This window comes from Sceloporus occidentalis, unplaced genomic scaffold (genome assembly GCF_023333645.1).
Source record: "Sceloporus occidentalis isolate IW3139 unplaced genomic scaffold, rSceOcc1.0.p SCAF_1, whole genome shotgun sequence".
In the NCBI taxonomy this organism is placed as follows: Eukaryota; Metazoa; Chordata; class Lepidosauria; order Squamata; family Phrynosomatidae; genus Sceloporus; species Sceloporus occidentalis.
Genome location: NW_028316981.1, coordinates 130299562 through 130322513, shown reverse-complemented (window position 1 = coordinate 130322513; position 22952 = coordinate 130299562). Strand labels below are relative to the sequence as shown.

Sequence of the window (22952 nt, the reverse complement as noted above, 5' to 3'; positions counted from 1 at the left end):
AAAGGACTTGTTGGGCAAATGAACAAGCTTGCTCTATGCAGTCTACCACACACATCACATATGTGCTGGGATATTGGTTGGTACTGAATAGCCCACTGTACAGCAGTTTCCTATACTATGAATCTGGTGCATAAGCAAAAGGTGGTAGAACACACACACAGGTGGTAATGAGTGAAATCATTTCTCCACAACAGGGAAACTGCATATCCCATACTGTTCCTGTATAAAGTACTATAGGCGCTTTGGGGCATGCAGTTTCCTTGCTATGGAGAGCCTGGGGTAATGCATTTAAAAGTTAACATTGTTACTGCTAGTCTTCCATGTAATGACATGTAATGGCTTTATTTTTCAACAGTAGCAGAATGAACTCTCCAAAAGTTATTTTTAAAATACAAGTTCTGTTATGAGTTATTATTTATGTCAAATGCCAAAGGGAAGTGTTCTATTCTAGTCTATTTTTACTTGAAAATGAGTGTCCTGTGCCACTCACAGCAGCATGAGACTCCCTCTCTTTTTTCTCCAACCACAATAGAACAACAAAAAACTATGGGAGGCAGCCACCCACACTTTCTGACACTTTCTGTAGTATCCAGAGTTGCTATTCAATGGGATGCACCAAGAAGTTGTGAGCCTTCTATACTTAACGGACAGTGTTCCGAGCAGGAGGAAAGACAGAGCCCTTTCTAGCACTCTTATTCTGCTTCACCTGTCATGGCTCCATCCTGTGGAATCTTGTAGTTTGTAGTTTGGTCAGAGGCAACAGAGAAGAATTCTCTGGTTGAGGATTCCAATGGGCTTTCCCCAAAGTGTCAATCCCAGAATCCCACAGGATGGAGCCATGGCAGTGAAAGTGGAATCATAGTGCTATAATGGTGTGATGTGAAAGGGCCCTTGGTCTCAAGCTGCTCGGAATGGTGGAAAAAGCTTATTTTGGAGTTAAAATAGAAAGGAACAGATGTTCCATCCCCCTTACATAATTAAAGATTATAAAGTCACAACAACAAAATGGGTTATTTTTCTGCAGCTGAGATAACACAAAATAGCAAAGCACCAAACAATATGGGCAACAAATAATGGGACATGTTACTTTTTAAAAATGACATATCCAAGCTATGACAGGGACTGAAGTGAGACTAGGCACTTCTGGTGCTGGCTGGCTGGCTGCTAATCAGATAGTCCACTGACCATGTCCTTCAAGTTCTGCTGCAAAATCACTATGCAGGTGGGCCCTACAAACTAATATAAACAGAACAATTTTGTTCCTTGCTATCAAGAGTCTATTTGTTCCTCTGGAGGAACAGTGAAGAAACTTACCAGATCCTGATCCATACTATGCTGGTCACTTAAACAAGTTTTAAGTCGATTGTCCATCTCTTGGGGGTCTATCTGTGAAATGAAAGACATATGTATGTATGTATTTGTTACATTTATGGCCTGTCTTTCCTCTAGTTAGCTCAGGGTGGTGTACATAGCTCCTCTTGCCCATTTTCTCTCTCAGCAACAACCCCATGAGACAAATCAGGCTGACAGAGTGACTGGTCCAATGTTGTTGACTGTGTTTCATGCACCTGTGAGGTTGTGAACCAGAAACTCTCAAATTCCAGCCCGGTATTCTAACCAGTACATCACACTGGCTGAAGTTAAGATTCCCCCTTTGCCCTGACCGATCAGGGATAAGATGCGAGCATAAACAGGTTCTAAACTTACTTGCAAGAGTTTAGTAAAAAATAGGCTTATTTCTCCACACTTTTAGAATACAGGTGGTGAGCTCCATGGACAATCTTACCCTATTGTTTTTCTTCCTCATTAGGGGTATGTGAGTTGGCAGGAGGACCAACTTATCACTCCTTTGGATTTCTAATCACCTGTAGAATTATGTTAAGATTATGTACAGTCCCGATATTTAATCATTTAACTGAACTGATTAATAATCTTTTGATTGATGAAAGAGTGGCCTCGAATTACCTTGGCAGCTGATATGTGCTTGTGTGTTCATTATTTTTCACATATATTATTTCAAATCCACAGGAGGCAGACACATTTCCTAAAAGAAACATTCATCTTTCCCTCATTTGACACAGGAAGGAATGTCTCTTCTGAAATGGGATCAAAAAACAAAAAACAAACAAACAAAACAAAACAAAACCCTAGTGGGGTACTATCTCAAAACAATATTTTTTTTCTCCCATTTCCACCAATTGTTTTAGCCATAAAAATGCACACAGATTTCATATAGTATTTAATAGTTTAAAACCCATATGATGAATGAAGTAACATTTCTCTAAACTGAGGGACTGTGCAGACCACCCCTGAATGGGCAGCCTGCAGCCACCTCCATGTTCCATGTTTCCCAGATCGGGGCCACAGCAGCTACACATCGTGCCCCTGATCTGGCCTTTCCAGGGTGTAAAAAGGAGCTGCAAAAAGTGACTCCTTTTTGTGCCCTGGAAAGGGCACAACAGCCATGGTGCCAAGGCTTTAAAGCACTCCTCTGGCACTGAACTGTGTGGACGCACTGTCAGAAGAGCACCATGATGCTATGTGGAGTGGTGCGTGGCATCACGCCTCCCTAGGGGTGGAGTTGGGGTGTGCATCATATGGACGCCATGCCCTGTCTCTACCCCCAGGCAGGCCTTTATGCCTGGTCTGCCCAGCCCCTGAGTGACTGATGTTGAAATCCCCTTACCATTTGTCAGGCCAATATTCATGCCTGACCTACCAATATCCAGCATAGCATAAAAGCATCACTCCTCTAAATTTTATGTTCGGTAAATGATAAACTAAATCACTGGATTTACGGAACAGAATTTGTCCATCCATGTAAGAACTGGAAACACTTTAGAACAGCAGCCTAGCAGATCTCATGTACTATGACATCCACAATATCTTACCATGTTGGTTGAGGGCTAAAGACCCCCCACCATCCTAAATCATATGATAACACCTGCACAGAGCTTATCTCAGTTTTTTAAAATGCAGACAGCACATTTACAGGTACTTTAATATAGGTACTTTTAAGATAAACTAAGAAAACAGAACAACACATACCCTTCAGTTGTCCCCTTTTACAAGAGACAATCCTTTTAATATTATACTCCTGTATAAGTAGAATTTTTTTACCAGAAAAATCAACCCAAAAAACCTGAGTCAACTTATACATGAATCAATGCTAGAAAAAAGACCTAATGCAAAGGCAGTGGCAAAAGGCAGAGGCGAGAAGCTCCTCTTGGCATGGAAGCAGTGCTCCCACCCCATTACCTTGCCCTTTCCCAAACTGGAGAAAAATAGGCAGCCCTCTTCTTCCACCCAAGCAGGTTCAGCAGCAACAGAGCCCAAAAGAGAGAGTGTGCTGGCCATTTTAAATAAGGGCATAGTGCCATACACTATGTCCCTATTTAAAATGGTCTCTCTGCAGACATCTATACAATAAGCCCCTATTAAAAGTAGCTGATGCAGACTTTCTTTGGGCTCACAGAATCAGAGAGTTAGAAGAGACCTCAAGGGCCACCAAGACCAACTCCCTACCATGCAGGAATGCACAATCAAAGCATCCTCGACAGATAGCCAATCAGCCTCTGTTTAAAAAACCCCAAAGAGTGACACCATCACTCTCCAAGGCAGCACTGTTCCACTATTGAACAGCTCAGCCAAAACCAAAATAAGGAAATTAAATAAAAAGAACCAAGGTGGTTGGGGTAATCTACCAGGGCTAAATGATCCTTGATTTTTTGTATGTCATCCTCCAAGTTGGCTGTAGTTGATTTCACGTTACTGGTCTCATCCAACAGATCCTGTAACAAAGTCATGGCCTAAAAAGAAAAAGAGAGCATGTTGAAGGTATTAGGTTTATGGACTCCTCTAAAATTTGACTTAAAAAAGAATCCCAGTTTACACAACAGTCATGCCATGGAAAATTAGTGATCCTATCTCACCACAATTCCCCCATTAATAGTCAGTTGGGCTGTCTCCCTGGGTTATACTGCACTCAAAATGGGGAAGAAAATGGTAATAGCACCAGAGAGAAAGGAGCTATCTTCTAAGGTGCTAGAATAGGTTTTAAATTGGGTTCTTTCTTTTTCCCCATATCCTCCAACAATTATTTAAATGCTTTAACCATTATTAGAGTTCTTCACAAGTAATAATATCTTCCTCAATAAAAATATGTCATAACCAAAGAGAGTGGCATCACTGAGCATCTGCCACGACCTGTAGCCCAGTGGATGTCCACTTCCAATTTTAGCCCTTGCTGTTGCTGCCTGTTCACCCACTCTGTTTGAGCAAGGAGGGAAGGAAATGCTATAACCTTCTGATGGCCAGGTTAGGCCCAGAAGGAGAAGCAAGTAAATGGGCATCCACAAAGGTGGAGGGAGGCACAAGCAGGGAACAGACCACTGATAGCAAAGACAAACAACCTTGTGAGGCAGAACAGCCTGAATGGGAATGACTTGTCCAAACTCATCTAGTGAGATGCATGAATCAGTGGTAGCTTGTACCTCCTTTGAACAAAAACCTAGTCGAGTAATCTACCTGCTTCACAGTACACTAGTCTTCAATAGGTTTGCGTGGGTGGTCAAACACAGACTAGTCACTTGCTGACCCCGGCAACTATATTCTTCAATTAGGCAATCGGGGGGGCCATTCAGACTACCTTTTTACCCTGGATCAGGAACCGAATTATGCACTTGAAGTTCATATTCGCCCCAAATCTCCCACAAGCAAATTTTAGTTTTGCACACCCATTCTGGGGCAAATGCCCCTTGGTGCAGGTCTTTTGGAAGTGGAGTAAAAGCTGTATCTTTAAAAAAAAAAAAAAAACAGGTCGGGCAAATATGAACTTGGCCCCAATCATGATCGGGGCAAGTTCAGGGGAGCGATTTAGGTCAGAGGGAGGGCAGAGGGCGGAACATGCCTCCCTTTCATCGGGGTGATGGAGGAGGAGGAGAATAAAGCCAGGGGAAAGAAGGGGGCCATGGAGGGCAGCATTGGAAGGAGCAGGAAGAGAAGGCAGGAGCCGGAGGATGAGTGCCAAGAGCAATCGGGGTGATGGATGGAGCCGGGGGTGCCAAGGGCAGAATTGGGGTAACGGAGGAGCAAGAAGCAAAGGAGGAAGGAGCCAGAAAAAGGATCAATTCAGGGCAGGTCAGAGGGAGGGCAGGGAACGGAGCAAGCCTCCGCTCTGGCAGGCAGCTTTCTCTCTCTTTTTATTTTTTTAAATTATTTTTGATGGACTATGAGCATACTTTTTGCTACTGGTAGTTACATATATAGCTAGAATGTATGTCGGCTTGTGGTACTTTCCCTTTCATTTGCTTGCTCCCAGCATGCACTTTGCAAAAGGCTTTTTTCCTCAATTTTATATGCGAATGCTACAATGCGAATGTTACAAATGTTTCTCTTTCAATTTGGCAAATTGATACAGAATACTTTTGCTACATATGTGTATTCTGGGGTGATTATGAGGGAAAGCAAAGGATGCAGAGATGGCATTCCAAGGTGAGGAATTATTATTATTATTATTATTATTATTATTATTATTACTATTATATGTGTGGCATTCTGGGGTGGCAATCTGAGGGAAAGCAAAGGATGCAAAGATGGCATTCCAAGGTGAGGAATTATTATTATTATTATTATTGTGATGGGAAGAGGATGCATGGGGGGCAGGCAAGGAGGTAGCATTGGGCTGGAAGTGAAGGTAGGAAGGAGGCTGGAAGGCTGTGGAGACCCATGACTTTGGGGGAGTCACACTCTCTCAGCCTCAGGGGAAAGGCAATAGCAAATCTCCTCGGAACCAATCTAGCCAAGAAAGCCCCAGGATGGGGTCGTTTTAGGGTTGCCATAATCTGTAGTGACCCAAATACACACAACACACCCACACACACACCTGGAGGTTTTTAAATTTGACAGAATATGCGCACACTCCCACCTGTTATTTTTTTTAAAGGAGGGGGAAAGCACACTTCCGATTGCCCAATGGCTGCAGGAAACGTCACCTATGATGAAAGCGGAACTGAATTTGATTGATAGCAAAGGCACCTTCATTTTAAACTGGTTTCTCTGCAGGAGCTACAAGGGCATTCAGGGTTAAAATACCCTAATTGAGGTAGTGGGCACTTGCTTCCGGAGGGATTTGGGGGGGGGGACCAAATCTGCCCAGTTCCATCCAGTGCAAAGAGGTGAGTCTGAATGGGGCCTGAGTCTAATCCGCACTGAGAAATAATACAGTTCGACATCACTTTAACTGCCATGGCTCCATCCTATGGAATTCTGGGATCTGTTGTTTGGTGTGGCATCAGAGTGCTCTGACAAAGAAGGCTAAACATCTCACAAAACTACAAATCCCAGAATTGCAAAGTATTGAGCAATGATAGTTAAAGCAGTGTCGAACTACCTTTATTCTGCAGTGTAGATGCAGCCCTCAACTGGGCAACCAGGATGTGAAAAGAATTTTTTAAAAATAAGACAAAGGCTAAGACAACAGATAAGAGTCTCAAAATCAGTTTCTAGATCTCAAGGTGACAACAAAATACTGTATATACACATGTATAAATCTAGAAATTTAGGTTAAAAAATTTACTGAGTCGACGTATCCACAGGTCAAAGTAAGTACTGTATCTTAACTCTTATTTAAAAGAAAGAACTATCCCCTGGTGAAAGGCAAGAGTATAATCTACCCTGGAAGCACCAATCCCCTCTACTCTCTCATCCATCCAGCCTTAAGAGTGAGCACAAAGAGCTATGTCTGCTGGAAGTTTGTAAGTTCTTTCACATTATTTTACTTTGCTTCATCCTTTAGATCTTTTGTTATATGCCCCTCAAGTTTTACCCTTGACTTATCTATGGGTCATATCAAAATCCATAATTTTGGCCCCAAAACTTGCCCTCAACCTATACATGAGGTCAAATTTTGGTCAAATATATACGGTAAACAAATAAACCTTAAAACATTGTGTTTCTCATAAACATTCCTCAAAAGCAGTCATGCACTTGTCCACTATGCAGTGCTTTCATACCAACAGGGTATTACAAAGAAAGCAAGACTCCCTGGCTAACCTGAAAAGGCCTAGGGTTATAATTAAACTACAAAAAGAAATACTGAAGTGTTTCTCCATAAAGACCAGATAGAGAAGCCCTGCCAAACAGGAGACTGGAATAGTTGTTTAAATTTACCTAAATGGTTAAGTAATGATTCTGCAATTTCTTCTTCAGCCCACTTGTTGCCAGGGAGTTAGTTAAAAATCAGAACACCAGGTATTCTCACTACGAAATCAAGCACAGACTTGTCCTTTCAAGCCTTCAATCGGCATCACTGGACACAAGCATTCCACATTCATTAATCCACGGGCCATTTCATCCAGATTCTGAGCTATCTCATTGCTACCCATCCACTTTAGACTGATACAGATTGAGTCTCCTTTACTCGGAATTCCAAAATCTGAAATACTCCAAAATCCAAAACTGTCCACATTGGTGATTGAGATAGCGAGTAGCACCTTTGCCTTCTGATGGTTCCATGTATACAATGTATAAGGTGCACATGAAGCATGAACGAATTTCATGTTTAAACTTGAAACTACCCCTCTCCAAGGTATCTCATTATGAATATGCAAATATTACAAAATCCAAAAAAAAAATTCTGAATGCCAAAATATTACCCAAGCATTTTGGTTAAGGGAGACTCAACCAGTAATACTTTTCATTATGTACAAGTTACTCCTTTCTATAGCTTTCCCCACAACAAAGTACTTTTCAGTCCTACAGCATAAAGTGTAACATGAAGCTCCGCTGGCAGAACTACACTATGGTTCCTCTTCACTATCTTCAGGACCCACTGTTTCACTACAATACCATCCTCCCCTCCACAGCCATTTAACAGCAGGTGTGTGCGTGTATGTGGATGATATCGTTGTTCTACATCTGGCTATGGGAACACAATCAGATGCCCCATTCTGATGTTATGAAATCCAAATACCTTGACCGCCCCAGAAACTGTCAGCATCTGAGGAGAGGCTGTAGTAGTTCATCTGCACCTGATGAACTGGAGAGACCTGCACATGGGCTTATCTGCAAGTCTACCTAAGAAATTATGACTTTTGAAAGTATAGGTACAGATAAACATCTATCAGCAAGGTGCGTGCCTCCAAGCTGAGAAGAACCAGACTATGCTGAAGGAAGGAAGCCTCCCTCAGAGTAAATGGCTCTTTAGGTATACAGAATCTTAAGGCTGGCTCACTAGTTTTAGTTGGGTTTAGGGAGATCAAAGGGACCATTTAGACAAGCTCCCAGTTGAAGTCTACTATTTCTCATGGGCAAACAGAGTTCCTAGCTCTGTGATACCCAACTTTCTAATCTGACTGCACACTGGTCCGTCCTCCTTGTGTTGTTCCTATTTTATCCTTGATCAATTGACTGCTCTGTCCCTTACAACCCTGCTGTTGGCCCAATTTATGTACTCAGCAGCTCCACTGTACTTGACCTTGAGTTCTCCTCATGACCCTGTACTTCTAGATTACCCTAATACCCTAAGTGAGAACAGAACTCTAAAGCTTTGCTAGTCTCAGCTTCCTCACTGAGACCTGTGAGGGCCCAAGGCATGACAAGCGCTGTTGTCATGGAAGAGCACCTTCACAGTCCCTGAGAGAAGCAGAAAAGCTTAGGAGGCACAAGAAAAACAGGTTGGTTGGGGGCCTAGGTGGCACAGCTGTAGAATTGATGCTGCTGTCTCTGACAGCTTTGGGCAGCTGCCTCACACTCCCTAACAGTGGAACCAGCAACAAGATATGACAAGACCTCTGTTCTGTTGTTATGTGCCTTTAAGTAGTTTTCGACTTATGGTTATAAGTAGTTTCTGACTTATGGTGACTCTGAGGTGAACCAATCATGGAGTTTTTTCAAGCTGAGAGTGTGTGACTTGCCCAAGGTCACCCAGTAGGTTTCCTTGGCCAAGCAGGAAGTTAAACCCTGATCTTCAGAGTCCAAGTGCTACACTCAAACCACTACACCACGCTGGCTCTCCACTCAACCCACCTGATATACAATGCAGTGGTCTCAGCACTAGCAGTAATACACAGGACTTCTTCCAACAGCAAAGGGAGAGATGTGACTACATCTGTTCAGCTCAGAGATGCATCAATATGTGACATGTGTCTCAAGAACAGGAATGGACACCCTCCCAAGATGTCATTGGACCGCAACTCTCATCAGCCCTGGTTAGCATAGGGAATGGCGAGATATGCTGGGAACAGCAGTGCAACAACATAGGGGTGGGCACTGATCAAGAACTACAAGTTTCTGAATAAATGTAAGCATTACATTATAAGGTACTGCAACTATTCCAGCCCTGGCCTGTTGCAAAACTTACTGCTGCTGGGAGGCATTCTCTGCATACCTCACGGTTCACAAGTTGAGCTGTCTTTGGTTCAGCAGCTTTAAAAGAGGGAAATATGACCCAGAGGACACATGCTGTTGCTGGAACCTATCCATTTCCCCACTTTAGCTAGCCGTGATATACCTTTATCTTTGACAGATCAATTCCTTCCAGATATAGCTTAGCAAATCCTCTCAGTTTCTCAGAACAACCATTTCTTAGCTATCTATGACTAAAGAGTTCTATCTGGGGGAGAAAAAGAAAGCGTGCACAAGTACGTGGCGTTGGGAGCAAGGAGGGGAGTCATCTTTATGAATCAAAGCTAATTAATAAATTTCTTAAGTGATTGCTCATACCCTTAAAGACCCCTGTTAAGCCAAATGGCGGTGGAGGGAGGGATTAATACTTCTAATATTTGAAGGGAACGATTTCTGATATTTGAAAGGAAACAAAGTGATTAATCAAATTTAATTACCAATGTGTCATCAAAAACATAAGTAACCATGGAGAACTAGTATTTGATCTAATTTGGAAAAACGGTATATAAATAAACATTATTATTATTATTATTATTAGTATTAGTATTAGTATTGTGTAGAGACTTGAGTGTTGGACTAGGACACTTGGAGTCCAGTGTTTGAATTCCTGTTAGGCCATGGAAAGCCACTGGGTGGCCTTAGACAAATCACACTCTCTCAGCTTCAGGGGCAGGCAAGGGGAAACCTCCTCTGAACAAATTCTGCCAAGAAAACCACAAAACCAATACCACAACACACTTGTTAGTTTCTAAGGTACCACAAAACTCTTGGTTGTTCCTTTCAAACTAACCTCAACCAGATTGCTTTCTACTTTCAGCTCTTGAAAGATCTCCATATCTAAACATGCACCAGCCTAAACCCACTTACAGTACTGATCAGACATGCCAAATTCATATTTACATGGTGCCAGTGTGTGTTTTCATATCATTTTTTTCTAAAGTGTTGCTACATGAGCCTACAGGGAAAATGGTTTGTTTGTGACTCTGCTCATTATTCCATGAGGCATTAGTCCTAGAGAAAACAGTGAAGGAGGCTTCAGGTGATATACCAAGATTCACACACACAAGTTCTAGAAACACAGTAGTTCCAGTTCTAAACTAGAGTTGTAGTTCTAAAGCTGTAGGACCAGAAAAGACCTTGATGCTATGAATCTTTAAAGACAGATCACTTAGAAAAGGGAATGAAACAAAGGCATGAAACTCTCTCAAGAAACAAAACAAACACTTCAAATTCAAATCGGAAAAGGGCATATGTGAAGAGGACTGACTTGAGTATCCAAGGAAAGAGCACTCAGGGTGGCAAAGAGGGGAAGAGGTCCCCAGAGCTGGTGGGTAAACAAAGGGGCAAAACAGACTGGCACAATACACCAGCTTGGGGATGGTGTGGGGATGTGGCGTTTAGATGACACACACCCCGACACTGCCCCCAAGCCAGCATCATGCTGGTCAACTGATCAGACAATGGGCACTGGTGTGGTGCTCTGGCGGCACAGCATTTATATGCCGCATAAGCACTTAAAAATATCGTCACAGTGGAAAAGCCATTCTTTTTCCAGCACAAAAAGGAGAGGCAGAAAAAAGCCAAATTGGGGCCGTGGGGTGCGGTTGCTGCAGCTCTGATCCTGCACTCAAAGGGGTGCCCCCTATATGACTGTCTGTTTCGGCCCTAAGGCTACATCCACACTGGAGAAATAATCCGGTTTGACACCAATTTAACAGTCATGGGTCAGTGCTATGGGATTCTGGGATTTATAGTTTGTTGTGGCACCAGAGCTCTGTGATGGAGAAGGCTAAATATCGCATAAAATTACAAATCCCAGGATTCTATAGCATTGAGCCATGTCTGTTAAAGAGGTGTCAAGCCTCATTACTTCTGCAGTGACCTGATTAGTCTTTAGAAGATGCAATTTAGGATTTTTAATCCAGGGAAAACTGAATACTTTCATAATACATGGATATGACCCTGAAGTGTTCCTGAGGATAATCATATTATTATTATTATTATTATTATTATTATTATTATTTCTTACCTGCCTTTCCACATGGATTGAGACAGGCAACAACAACAAGTAACAAACAAGCAACATCAGTTAAAAAGACATGAATTAAAACACACATCCATTTAAAAGGACAAATAAGATGTACAAACAAACAAAAAATCCAAACTTAAAATTCATCATTTAAATTTCACAATTTAAAAATTATCTGGAAAGGCCTGCAGGAAGAGACTGGCTTTTAATGCTCTTTAAATCCAGATAGTGTATTCAGCTGTTGAACCCCTTCCGGCAGGTCATTCCACAGGTATACAAGACAATGAGGTCTCATCTTAAGCAGCTCCCATGCCATTGTGAGTCCTGATGGCACAGTGCTTAAATGCCAGTATTGCAGCCGCAAGGTTGTGTGTTCAATCCCAGGCAGGGCTCCAGGGTCCACCCAGCTTTCCATCCTTCCGTAGGTGGGTAAAATGAGTACCCGGCTTGTTGGGGGCAATTGGCTTACACACTGTAAACTGTTTAGGGAGTTCAAATTCACTTATAAGCGGTATAGAAATGTACTTGCTATTGCACATATCTCAAAATCTAAATGCAAATATATGGCTGTACTGAGCACTCCATCAATGATTCATGGCCACATTCTATATAAAAACTCATGCTGCACCTGTCGTTGAAGATTTTCACACCAGCGCTTACTGTGGGGTAAGCGCTGGTAAAACGCTGGTAAAATGCATGGAAAGCACGCATGTTTGAAAGCCTGACGCGCTTCTCAAATGGCAGGGAATCGTCCCCTCACCTCTAGTGTCCTTGAATCATTCGTAGAGCAGAAATTTCCTATGATTGGAAACTTTGCATTAATGGGAAATGGCTGCCCTTGAATGATTCAGGGACGCTGGAGGCACGGGGACGATTCCCTGACATTTAGGAAGCGTGTCAGGCTTTCAGACGGACATTTCCTAAACATTTTACTGGCGTTTTACCATCATTTACCCCACGGTAAGCACTGGTATGAAAATCTTCGTTGCCTAGCATGAAAGTCCACATACCTGGTTGATGCCGTCCTCGTTGGCTTCCACCTTCTTCTGCATCTGCATCATTTGCCACATGTCGGATACCGCAGTGCCTGAGCCACTCCTGGCCTTCTCCAGCAAGTCTGTTCCAGAAGGCAGCCTTTCCAGGCCAGAGATGTGCTGTTGGACCCCTTTCAGCTGCTTCCCGATGCCTTTCACTTTATCTTGCACCCCCTGGACGTGGTCTTGTACCCCTTGCACCTGGTCTTGAAAGCCTTGGACCTGGTCTTGAAACCCCTGGACTTGGGTTTGGACCCCCTGGAACTGATCTTCTATCCCATGGACCTGGTCTTCCACTCCCTGGAGATTAGTCTCCATCAGATACAGCTTCTTCTCCAAGTCTGCAAGTCGGGCATCTACATATTCACCCAAAAACTCTCCTTTGCTCCCCTTCTCTACCGGCAGCAGCTCTTGGCTCATTAAGTCCCCAAGCCCCTTCTCAACGGCCGCAGCCACCAGCTCTGTCTTCGACGGCGGGCCTCGGTCCAGCTTCACCTCGGCCTTGATGTCCTCGAGGTTGAGTTGCCTGAGGATGGCATGGAGGAGGGCATGGAGGGCATTGAAATTGACGATGCCAATCTCTGGAGTCCCTATGGAGAGGTCAGCCAGCTCATACAGACTGACTTTGACAGACATCTTGGACACTTCTCTGGTTGCTCCCTGCTAGGGTTTGACTCACTTGTAAAAATACAATCTCCTATAAAGAAATATAGTATTTTAAAAAATCTGGGTTCGTTATATTGATTTGCCCTCTGGGGGGAAACAGGGACAAATGTATTTACAGATGTATATAGACACACGCAGACACAAACAAAGCCCAGCAACAGGAAAGTGGTTGAATTGAAAGCAGCTGAATTAAAAGGGGCTGGGTTAAAGGGAGTTCAGTCAAAAGTAGTTCAATCAATAGTAGCTGGATCCCAAAAGTAGTTGAATTGAAAGTAGCTGAATAAAAAGTGGTTGAATTAAAAGTAGTTTAATCAAAAGTAGCTATATCAATCAAAAGTATTTGGATTAAAAGTAGTCCAATCAAAGGCAGTTGAATCAAAAGTATTTGAACTGAAAGGAGCTGAATGAAAAGTAGTTCAATCAAGAGTAGTTGAATGAAGACAGTTCAATCAAAGGTAGTTGAATGAAAGGTAGTTCAATAAAAAGTAGTTGAATGAAAAGCAGTTCAATCAAAGGTAGTTGAATGGAAAGTAGTTCAACCAAAGGTAGTTGAATTTGAAGCAGTTCGTTGTGTTTTGGGGTTTTGTTTTGGTAACAAAAGCAGAATCCCCCCCCCAGGAGGAAGATCCGTTAGGAGCCTGCAATCTCAATCCTAAAAAGCCCCTCCTGTCTCTGTCACAAGCGGGGCCCCTGAGAGCAGACAGAGAGGCTTTCCTGGCACTCTGTCCTCCATGCGCCAATGTCTTCTAACCCTCCTAAAATAACGGAGGAAACAATAATGGCGGTAATAGGCAAGAAGCCCCCGTTGAGCCCAGTGACAGCGCAGAAGGCCCTCCTTCCTCCGCCTCGCTCTGAGGCGTCTGACTCGGAGGAGGAGGAGGAGGCCCAGCTGTTTTGCTACAAGACGGGAGCCCCGCCCACTCCTCCTACTCTTCGACGTTCGAAGGGAGCCATTGCCGTCACAATCCCGCCCCGTTCGAATCCCGGCCTCCCATTGGTGGCCTCACAGAGCCTCCCGCGCCAGGATTCGCTGAGAAGGCTGCCCATGTGCCTTTGTTTATTTCAGAACGTGTGTGTGTGTGTGTGCGTGTGGATGCGATCCGGATTTGTGGTTGCTAGGCGACCTTGCCACGAAACCGTCCTCGTGCCTCAGAACAAAAAATAGTTCCTTTCCTTCCTCGCGCTTCTTGAGGGCGAATGAGGAAGACCGTTAGGCGGAGGGATCAGACTTCATTTTGAAAAAGGGCGCGCGTGCCGAAAGGACTAGGCGGCTGCTGCTGCTTTTTCATTCTCATTCAGTCAGACGTCAAAGCGGGCTGGCCGCACGTCCTCCTTTTCCAGGACATGCCCTATTTATTACATTTTACTCAGCCTTCTGCCCAGGAGGCATGACAAAAGGGCCTCCATTCTGTGCATGACTAAGAAGCATGGGATTATATTTATATGGAGGTTTTCAGCTTTTAATAATAATAACTTTATTTATACCCTGCTTTTGTGTTACAAAAACAATCAACGCGGCTTACAGTTTCAAAATCCAGCCAATATACAGTATATATAATATCTCCATATCCCCCCAAAAAAAGAATTAAATACATTTAGAATTTAAAAATAATCTATTAAAATAAACTATTAGTGAACAATAGTTTTACTACATTTTACTGTTTACTACAAAATAAACTATTAGTGAACATTATTTTATAACGTGCTACATTTTTTTTATCTTCCTTTCAGTTACTCTTCTCTGTGTCCTCTTTTTGACACAGCCTTCTTCCCAGGAGGAATTCCAAAAGGTCCTCCATTTTGAGCATGACTAAAAAGCATGGCTTTACATTTATATCAGTGTTTCTAGCTCTCATTTTTGTCACGTCCAACATTGTTTTTCTGGGCTGTCCTACGTTTGGAGGTACAACATCTGGTCACCCTGCATTAAGCGTCGCACAGTGACACCAGACTTGGTCCTCCTTTTCCAGGACATGCCCTCCATTCCAGCCTTCTGTCCAGGAGGAATCCCAAAAGGGCTTCCATTTTGAGCACAGGAGGCCTGTTTAGGGGCCTGATAGATCTTCAAGGCGTCTTTTTAAAACCTCGTGAAAGATACAAACTCCAAAATAAGTGTAGAGCAGTTCACGCATTGTATGGAACATATATATTGTACAGGCAACCTATACACGTGTTCAACTCTTTGGCTGCATCCACACTGGAGAAATAACCCGGTTTGGCATCGCTTTAAGTTTCCTGGCTCAAGGCTATGGAATTCTGGGAGTAGGAGTTTGTTGTGGGGCCTTCCTTCTTTAAGCTCTGCTCCGCTCTGGGCCCCAGAACAAACTCCAACTCCCAGAATTCCATAGCCTTGAGCCAGAAAAGAGTTAAAGCGGTGCCAAACGAGGTTAATTCTCCAGTGTGGATACAGCCTATGGGTCCAAAACACACACTGCAGAAATAATCCAGTTTGAGAGCACTAACTGTCCTGGCTCAATGCTAGGGAATCCTGGGAATTGTAGTTTATTGTGGCACCAGAGCGCTAACAGAGAAGGCTAAATGTCTCACAAAATTACAGTTCTCAGAATTCCCTAGCATTGAGCCAGGGCAGTTAAAGCGGTCTCAAACTGGATTATTTCTGCAGTGTGTTTTGGACTGTAGTCACAATCCACAGACCTTCCCTCAAATCAGTATGGATGATAGCAACTAAAGAGAGAGAACTTTCAACAGCAGCCCCATTCCCTCCAAAAAGACAGACACTGGTTCCCTCAGTGACTGCATTTTATATACCCATTCGCTCTATTTTTTAAATTGTATTTGCTGCTGTTACTTTTTCTTAAGTGTCATACGGTATTTTGTTTATGCCTAAGGGGCTTATTTTGAAATTTGTTCAGCAAGAATTCATAATTCATTTATATTTAATTTTCCTGTTTTATATTGTACATCATCTCGGGAAGGCCATGGTCTTGAAAGGCAATGAAACACATTAAACAAAAAAGGTAGCTTCCTCTGGGAGTGAATCAGCTGGTTGAGATGGCATCAAATTTCTTCTCAGGTGTTTTTAGAAGTAATATAGTTTGACACCCTTTTAACTGCCATGACTCCATCTTTGTAGTTTTGTGGAGCACCAGCCGTCTTTGGCAGAGAAGGCTAAAGACCTTGTAAAACTACAAACCCCAGGATTCCCTAGGATGGAGCTACAACATTTAAAATGGAGTCAAAGGCGCATTACAGACTGCCCCTTTGGGGCGGCCTGTAGGCGCTCCTTTCCCTGCCGGATCGGGGCCTCAGCTGCCAGAACAGCAGCTTCTGAGGCCCCAATCCGCCGCTTTCCAGGTCACGGGGAAGTGGCAAAAGGCCGCTTCCCTGCGGCCTGGAAAGGGATGTCCTTGAGGCTTCATGCCCCAAGGACACGCAACGGCAGCAGGGAGGAGGAGAAAGGGGCCGCTCGGCCCCTTTCTCTCTTGTGTCGCTGGCGCAGCCGTCTAAAGGCTGCGCCAGCAACACAAATTGTGGAAGGAGCTCCGTTTCAGAGCTCCTTCTAGCACTGTGGAAAGGGAGCTCTTTACGTCCGTGCCGCCCCGTTTGGAGGCAGTGCATATGTGACATCATAATGGCGCCCCCCGTGTGGAACAGGCGCTGCCATTTTGTATGTCCTGGGGACGTATTAGGGTTAGGTGTGTGCGTAAAGCACGCACTTTCCCTAACCTTAGTACGTTCCCAGGATGTACTTTACGCCCGTCTGTAACAGGCCAAAGTGTATTATTTCTACATTGTAGATTCACCCATAGCCTGTCGTGCAAGCCCTGAACTAGACTGGTGCCCTGAAGGATGATGAAGGATCCTGCAACATCACCAGCATTAAAATAAAAATGCCAGAGCATCATTCCACTTCTTGGAAGGAGCACCATCTTGCCCTTTCTCTCAGGCAGCAAAATGTTTTGAGGTAACGTCAGATACTCTGTAGTGTTCAACTTTCTTTGAAGATTTCAGACCGACCTAAGAAAATACCCAACACAATGTGTGACAAGTTTCTTAACTCTAATTTGACTGAACAATTTGAGGTAAAAAAAGAGGGGTTTCCCCCAAAATCATGTGTGTGAACCTCAGTTCCCAGAATCTTTGACCATCGGCCGTGTTATCTGGCGATTCTGAGATTTTAAATCCAAAATAGCCGAAGGGCCAAAATTTGAGAGGTACTGCTCTTGACCCTGGAATTCTTGTCAAAAGTCTGATAACCTTAATATTCAGAACTCAAATGGTTTTTATTTATTTTGCAAAACAACGTGGCAATATATTCATATTGGTAATCAAAAAATCAATTTTGCTATTGTAATATTTTGTTCCTGCCTTGTTACACTGGTCAATATATTAGGAATAGAAGCAGCAATCCTTTTGGAGCAGCTGTGTTTGTTTTCTGAATGGATAACTCTCCTTGAGTGATACAAAATCTATATCCATCAGCCAGCCCCTTGATGCTGAAAAATGAATGCCAGGTTTTGTACAGAATTGTTGACATATGATTAGATGTCCTGATCATACCGGGTTGACGATGGCTGATAAGTGTACTCTCAAGCTGTGTTTGCATACCACAAAAAATCCCTAAGGATATACTTGACACACAGTGGGTGGTGTACACTAAAGGTGATGGTTCCCAGTCTTTAACTGATGCTGAAAGGTGTTTCATAAGCGTAATGAATCCTGACTGATCCATAACTACAACATCCCTAAAACCATAACTCATGGCATGATGAAGTCTATCTTTTTGCAATATTCTCTGCTTCTCCTAAGCGTTTGGCTAAACAACAGCATTTCACTTCTGGCCTGACTGCAATGCAGAGGTGGTGAGGTGATTTTCTATATATAGTGTCTAAAGTGCTCAGGGACCCCTTTTAAAGGTGCACAGGCAACCTTTATGATATTCTCGCAGCTGAGATGCAGACAGAACAAGAAGCATATGATTATATCCTTATCAAGGCAGGCACATGTACCCATTTGTCCTCTTTTCTCCTCCTCCTTCTCCCTTTGTGCCCTGCCTTTGTCCTAAACCTGGGATTCAAGGCAGCTTACAAATTAAAATTATAATATATGAGAGGTTAACATTAAATTAGAATCAAACTGTTAACAGTATTAAAACAAAGGATGAAAAACAGTTTAAAATCAACACAGTACAATTTAAATCAACACAGCACCCTTTCAAAATCCTTAAGTCCAAAAAGCCTGCCAGAATACAAAAAGGCTTTGCCTGCTGACAGAAGGACAGCAAGGAGGGGGCCATCCTGCCCTCCCCCCAAACCAGCCACCAAGAGGGCCCTATCCTGTGTGTCCCTATGGGCTGTACTCATGAAGGTAGGCTTATCATGCAACAAAAGCAGGATAGTCCAATTTTTGGGACACTACACAGTTCGGCAGCTGTAGTCGCATGTTTGTAAGTGAACCAGAAGTCAGAAAATGGCAACAATTCCTTCGCCTCCATATTCTGTCCCAACACCTACTTCTCCAGTACCACTTGGCTGTATTTGACCTATTCCACTCTATGAATTAAAGAGTAAGAAAATAACCACATTAAGCAGTCCTCAAAGCATTTTTCAAATTAGACTATGCTTACCACGACTCCTTCCCGTGCTGGATGCTCCACTGTATTTCCAAATACCTTGACTTATTCCACCTTTTGAGGAGGCAACCCTTGTGCTGTATCTGTCTCAATGGTTATAAATTCTCCTCACTATGATTTCTGAGAACTGTATCAGGGATGTAGCCCAAAGATAAGGGACAAACCTTTGCCCTTTCAGATGTTTTTGCCTATAACTGCCACCAATCCTACCCAACATAGCCAATAGAGATTGTAGGAGTGATAGTCCAAAGCATCTGGAGAGCCAACAGTTCCTCATTCTGGTCTTAGGTCAAAATCAAACTTTACATTTCATTTGAAATAGCTTTAAAGATGACACATATCTTAGCTCACCTTCAAAATTTCAGTGAAGCATGATGAGGAGGGGAAGTGACAACCTGGTCTGAGACCCCATCCCACAAACCAGTACCCCAGCTACATCCACTCCTTTCTCATCCATTATGAGTCTCCTCAATATTACAGCTGAGTATCAGGAGGGACTGGAGTGCTGAAAATCATTTTTCATGTATAAGTCCTCCTCCTTAAGCAGGAGTTATTATTTTCAGTTTTCAAAACACAACCAACTTTGCTGCAAACAAATATATATTGCTTCCACTTTACATTAGTGACTTACCAGGTTTGCTTAAACTCTGCTTGCCCATACTTTTGATTCTTCAGTGTTGTCAAATCATCCGACAGGTGGCAGCATATCACATGAAATTGACCACAGAAGCTGTTCTTGACAGAGCCTACCAGAAGAGTCTAAAACCAAGTTATTCAGTGCTCTGGTGAAAATGCAGCCTGCATCAGATTTGACTATGTCTCCATCATATGGACCAGATAAGCACAAGAAAGGTTTGCTTGAACACACACCTCAGGCACATGGACCCGTTTCTGATTTTTGGGATCTCAGGCAATTTACTGTACATTCAAAACAGAGGCGGAGAACATCATGTGATCCTTTGGATGTTGTTGGGACTGCAGTTCCCATCAATCCTAGCCAGCACATACAAATGCAGGATAACATCTGCAGTGTAACACCTAGAAAGACACACAGTTCCTACCTCTGCTATACATAGAGCCAAACATAATGCGTAATAGTAATCCAACACAAGCCCACCCTTTTCAGTATCTACTTTGTTAAATGTGGGGGCACTTATGAGAATAGTAGAGCTGTGAAAGTAATAAATTACAAATAACTTTGTTAGATGTAACTAGTTTCCTTTTGGTAAAAGTGTAAAAAAAAATCATTTTAAAAGCAATGTAACAAAAAAATTAGCAGTGCTGCTTTATTGAGAGCCAGCGTAGCATAGTGATTTGGGCGTTACACTATGACTCTGGAGACCAGGTTCAAATCCCTGCTCAGGCATGGAAACCTTGGGCAAGTCACACTCTCTCAGCCTCAGAGGAAAGTAGTGGTAAACAAACACCCTTTGAACAAATCTTGCCCAGAAAACCTTTTGATAGGGTTGCCTTTGGGTTACCTCAAATTGGAAATGACATGAGGGCACACAACAAATATTTACTGAGGCCACAAATTCCTAGTAATTTTCAAAAGTTACATTTAAGAGTATTTTAAAAGGCAAATTGATTCTGCTATACCAGATTGGGGGTTATTTTAAACTATTTTTTAATTTACTTTGTTGATTGTAGTCTGGCATCTTTAGATACAGGGCAAGTTAGAAATATTTAAATTAATTGTTGACATGTGTTTGAGGAGCATACCATCTTGTCAAAGCTGGCCAAAAAGTTGCTTTGCAAGGTTGCTCTGAATAAAGGTTTGTTGTGTATTGTCACAATTAAGCAGGGCCACCCAACAGTGACTCTATAAGTTGCCTTGTGAATCCTTAAAAACTGGACCCAGTCCCCTTTGTTTCCTCTGTATACTTAAATTCAGTGGTTCCCACCTTGGAAACTGGTGTGTTTACCCACATTTGTTGCAAAAACATGCCAGGCATCTTGCTCACAGGAAATCTTTGATTGTTTATAATGAATGGCAACAGGATCATAGCTGATTAGCATTAACTATTTACATATAATTTATAGGACAGCAATAGATGCTCTAAAATTGCTGGCTGAAATTACTGTATATACTTATGTATAAGTCTAGAAATTTAGGTCAAAAAATTGACCCAAAAAGCCTGCAGGACGTAGCTAGGATTTTAGGAAGGGGGGGATCCAGACTAAGTGCCACCATTATAATGGAGCTTGGGTGCGGCGGCGCAGCAGCACACACCATTCATTTTTCTAATGGAGGGGGGGGGGTCCGGACCCCAAGACTTTGCCTAGCACACAGGAGAGTGAGGGCCAGGGACATTCAGGTGGCCTTGGGTCACATGGCCTCAACAACGTTTGTAACACCGTGGTCGAGACTCCGTTTCCACCCCCTCCAGTCGTGGTTCCTTTCAGTCTTCGACCCGATGGAGGACTCTCCCACCAAGTGGCTCACAGTCCCGAGGCCGGTGGCCTCTTCCCTGCATTGGTGGCTAGACATGTCGGCATGCCATTCACACAGCCACAGCCACAAATGACTTTGACAACGGATGCGTCCCTGGAGGGCTGGGGCGCGCACCTTCTCGATCTTTGCATAAAAGAAAGATGGTCCCCAGAGGAACAGGACCTCCACATCAACGCCCTAGAGATGCTTGCAGTCGAGAAGGCGTTGAGAGCATTCGAACCGAATGTTTGGGGCAAGGTGATCCTCTTGAGGACGGACAACACAACAGTGATGTATTACATCAACAAGCAAGGGGGCACCAAGTCCAGGCTCGGCATCACCCTACGGATCTGGGAGTGGTGCATCTCGAGACAGATCACCCTTCATGCGATCCACCTACCCGGAGAGGACAACGAGTTGGCAGACCATCTCAGCAGATCTTCCTCGGCATGCCACGAATGGAGACTTCACCCGGACACGGTCAGCGACCTCTTCGACCGGTGGGGAACCCCTCAAATCGACCTCTTCGCAACCGATGCCAACAGCCATTGTCTCCAGTTCTGCTCCAGAATGCGCCTAGAGGGTTCCCTCGGAGATGCATTCGCTTTTGTCTGGTCAGGGGAGATGCTCTACGCCTTTCCCCCCTTCCCCTTGATCGTCAGAGTCGTGTCCAAGATGATGACAGACCGGTTGGATGCGATACTCGTCACACCTTGGTGGCCGAGACAGCCTTGGTTCCCATTTCTTCTTCACCTTTCCAGGAGGAGCTTCCTCTGCCTCGACTTCTGCCCAGACATACTGTCGATCCAGGATGGCCGGATCCTTCACCCGGATATCGAGAATCTGCCGCTGGTGGCATGGAGGCTCCATCCCTAGCTTCGCTATTGGAGGCAGTGAGGATGGTGATTTCAGCTGCCCAAAAGCCTTCTACTCGGAGGTCTTATGCCTCTAAATGGAGAAAGTTTTGTCAATTTCTTACACAAAGAAATCTTTCTCCGGCCCAGGTGTCAACACCGGTGGTGTTGGAATTTCTCATGTTTCTAGTAGACAAGGGGTTATGCCTCACTTCTATTAAGTGTTACCTGTCAGCCATTTGCTCACACTTTCAGTTCGAGGGCAAACGCTCCTTCTTTAGGGATCTGTTTGTTAAAAGTTTTTTAAAGGGTTGTGCTAACCTCCACCCTCCGGCGTCGGTACTGGCGCCGGCCTGGAGCTTGGATGATGTTTTGTTTGCATTGCAATCCAAGCCTTTTGAGCCAATGGCCACAACGGACTTGAGACTATTGACTTGGAAAACTGCTTTCCTTGTGGCCATTACATCGGCTCGCCATGCGGATAAACTTTGTGCCTTGCGGAGAGACCCGCCTTTCCTGAGGTTCCATAGGGACAAGGTAGTCCTCTGAACTGACATTACCTTTTTGCCTAAGGTGGTGTCCACCTTCCATATGTGCCAGGACATTGTCTTGCCGACCTTAGCTGCGAACCCGACTTTGGACTTTGAACGAGTTTTACACACTCTCGATGTCAGGAGGGCATTAGCCTTCTACCTGGACAGAACTGCGGTTTCCAGCCGTTCCGAGAGACTGTTCCAATGCTACTCGGGACCGAAAAGGGGATTGCCTGTCTCTGCGCAGAGGTTTTCAAAATGGGTGGCTGGTACCATCCATCTCTGCTATGAACTATTGGGCAGACCTCTCCCAACCAGGATTCGGTCCCATACGAGGGCTGTAGCGGCATCCTCTGCATTCCTGTTGGGTATTCCTTTGGAGGATGTTTGGTCCCAGCCTCTAA

The 22952-nt window shown here is 43.8% G+C and overlaps 1 protein-coding gene across 3 annotated transcripts in view; it reads right to left on the bottom strand.

The window, feature by feature from the left end:
• QRICH2 (glutamine rich 2) overlaps positions 1 to 14186 on the bottom strand; it is a 65220-nt gene extending 51034 nt beyond the window's left edge. For all 3 annotated transcript variants that reach the window (XM_089535346.1, XM_089535355.1, XM_089535363.1), the window contains exons 1-3: positions 12445 to 14186; positions 3705 to 3809; positions 1315 to 1386 (exon numbers count right to left, since the gene is read on the bottom strand). In XM_089535346.1, coding sequence (XP_089391472.1) covers positions 1315 to 1386; positions 3705 to 3809; positions 12445 to 13104 — 837 coding nt within the window. In that variant the 5' untranslated portion in view covers positions 13105 to 14186. The remainder of the gene's footprint in view (positions 1 to 1314; positions 1387 to 3704; positions 3810 to 12444) is intronic.
• Between the last annotated feature and the right edge of the window lie 8766 nt (positions 14187 to 22952).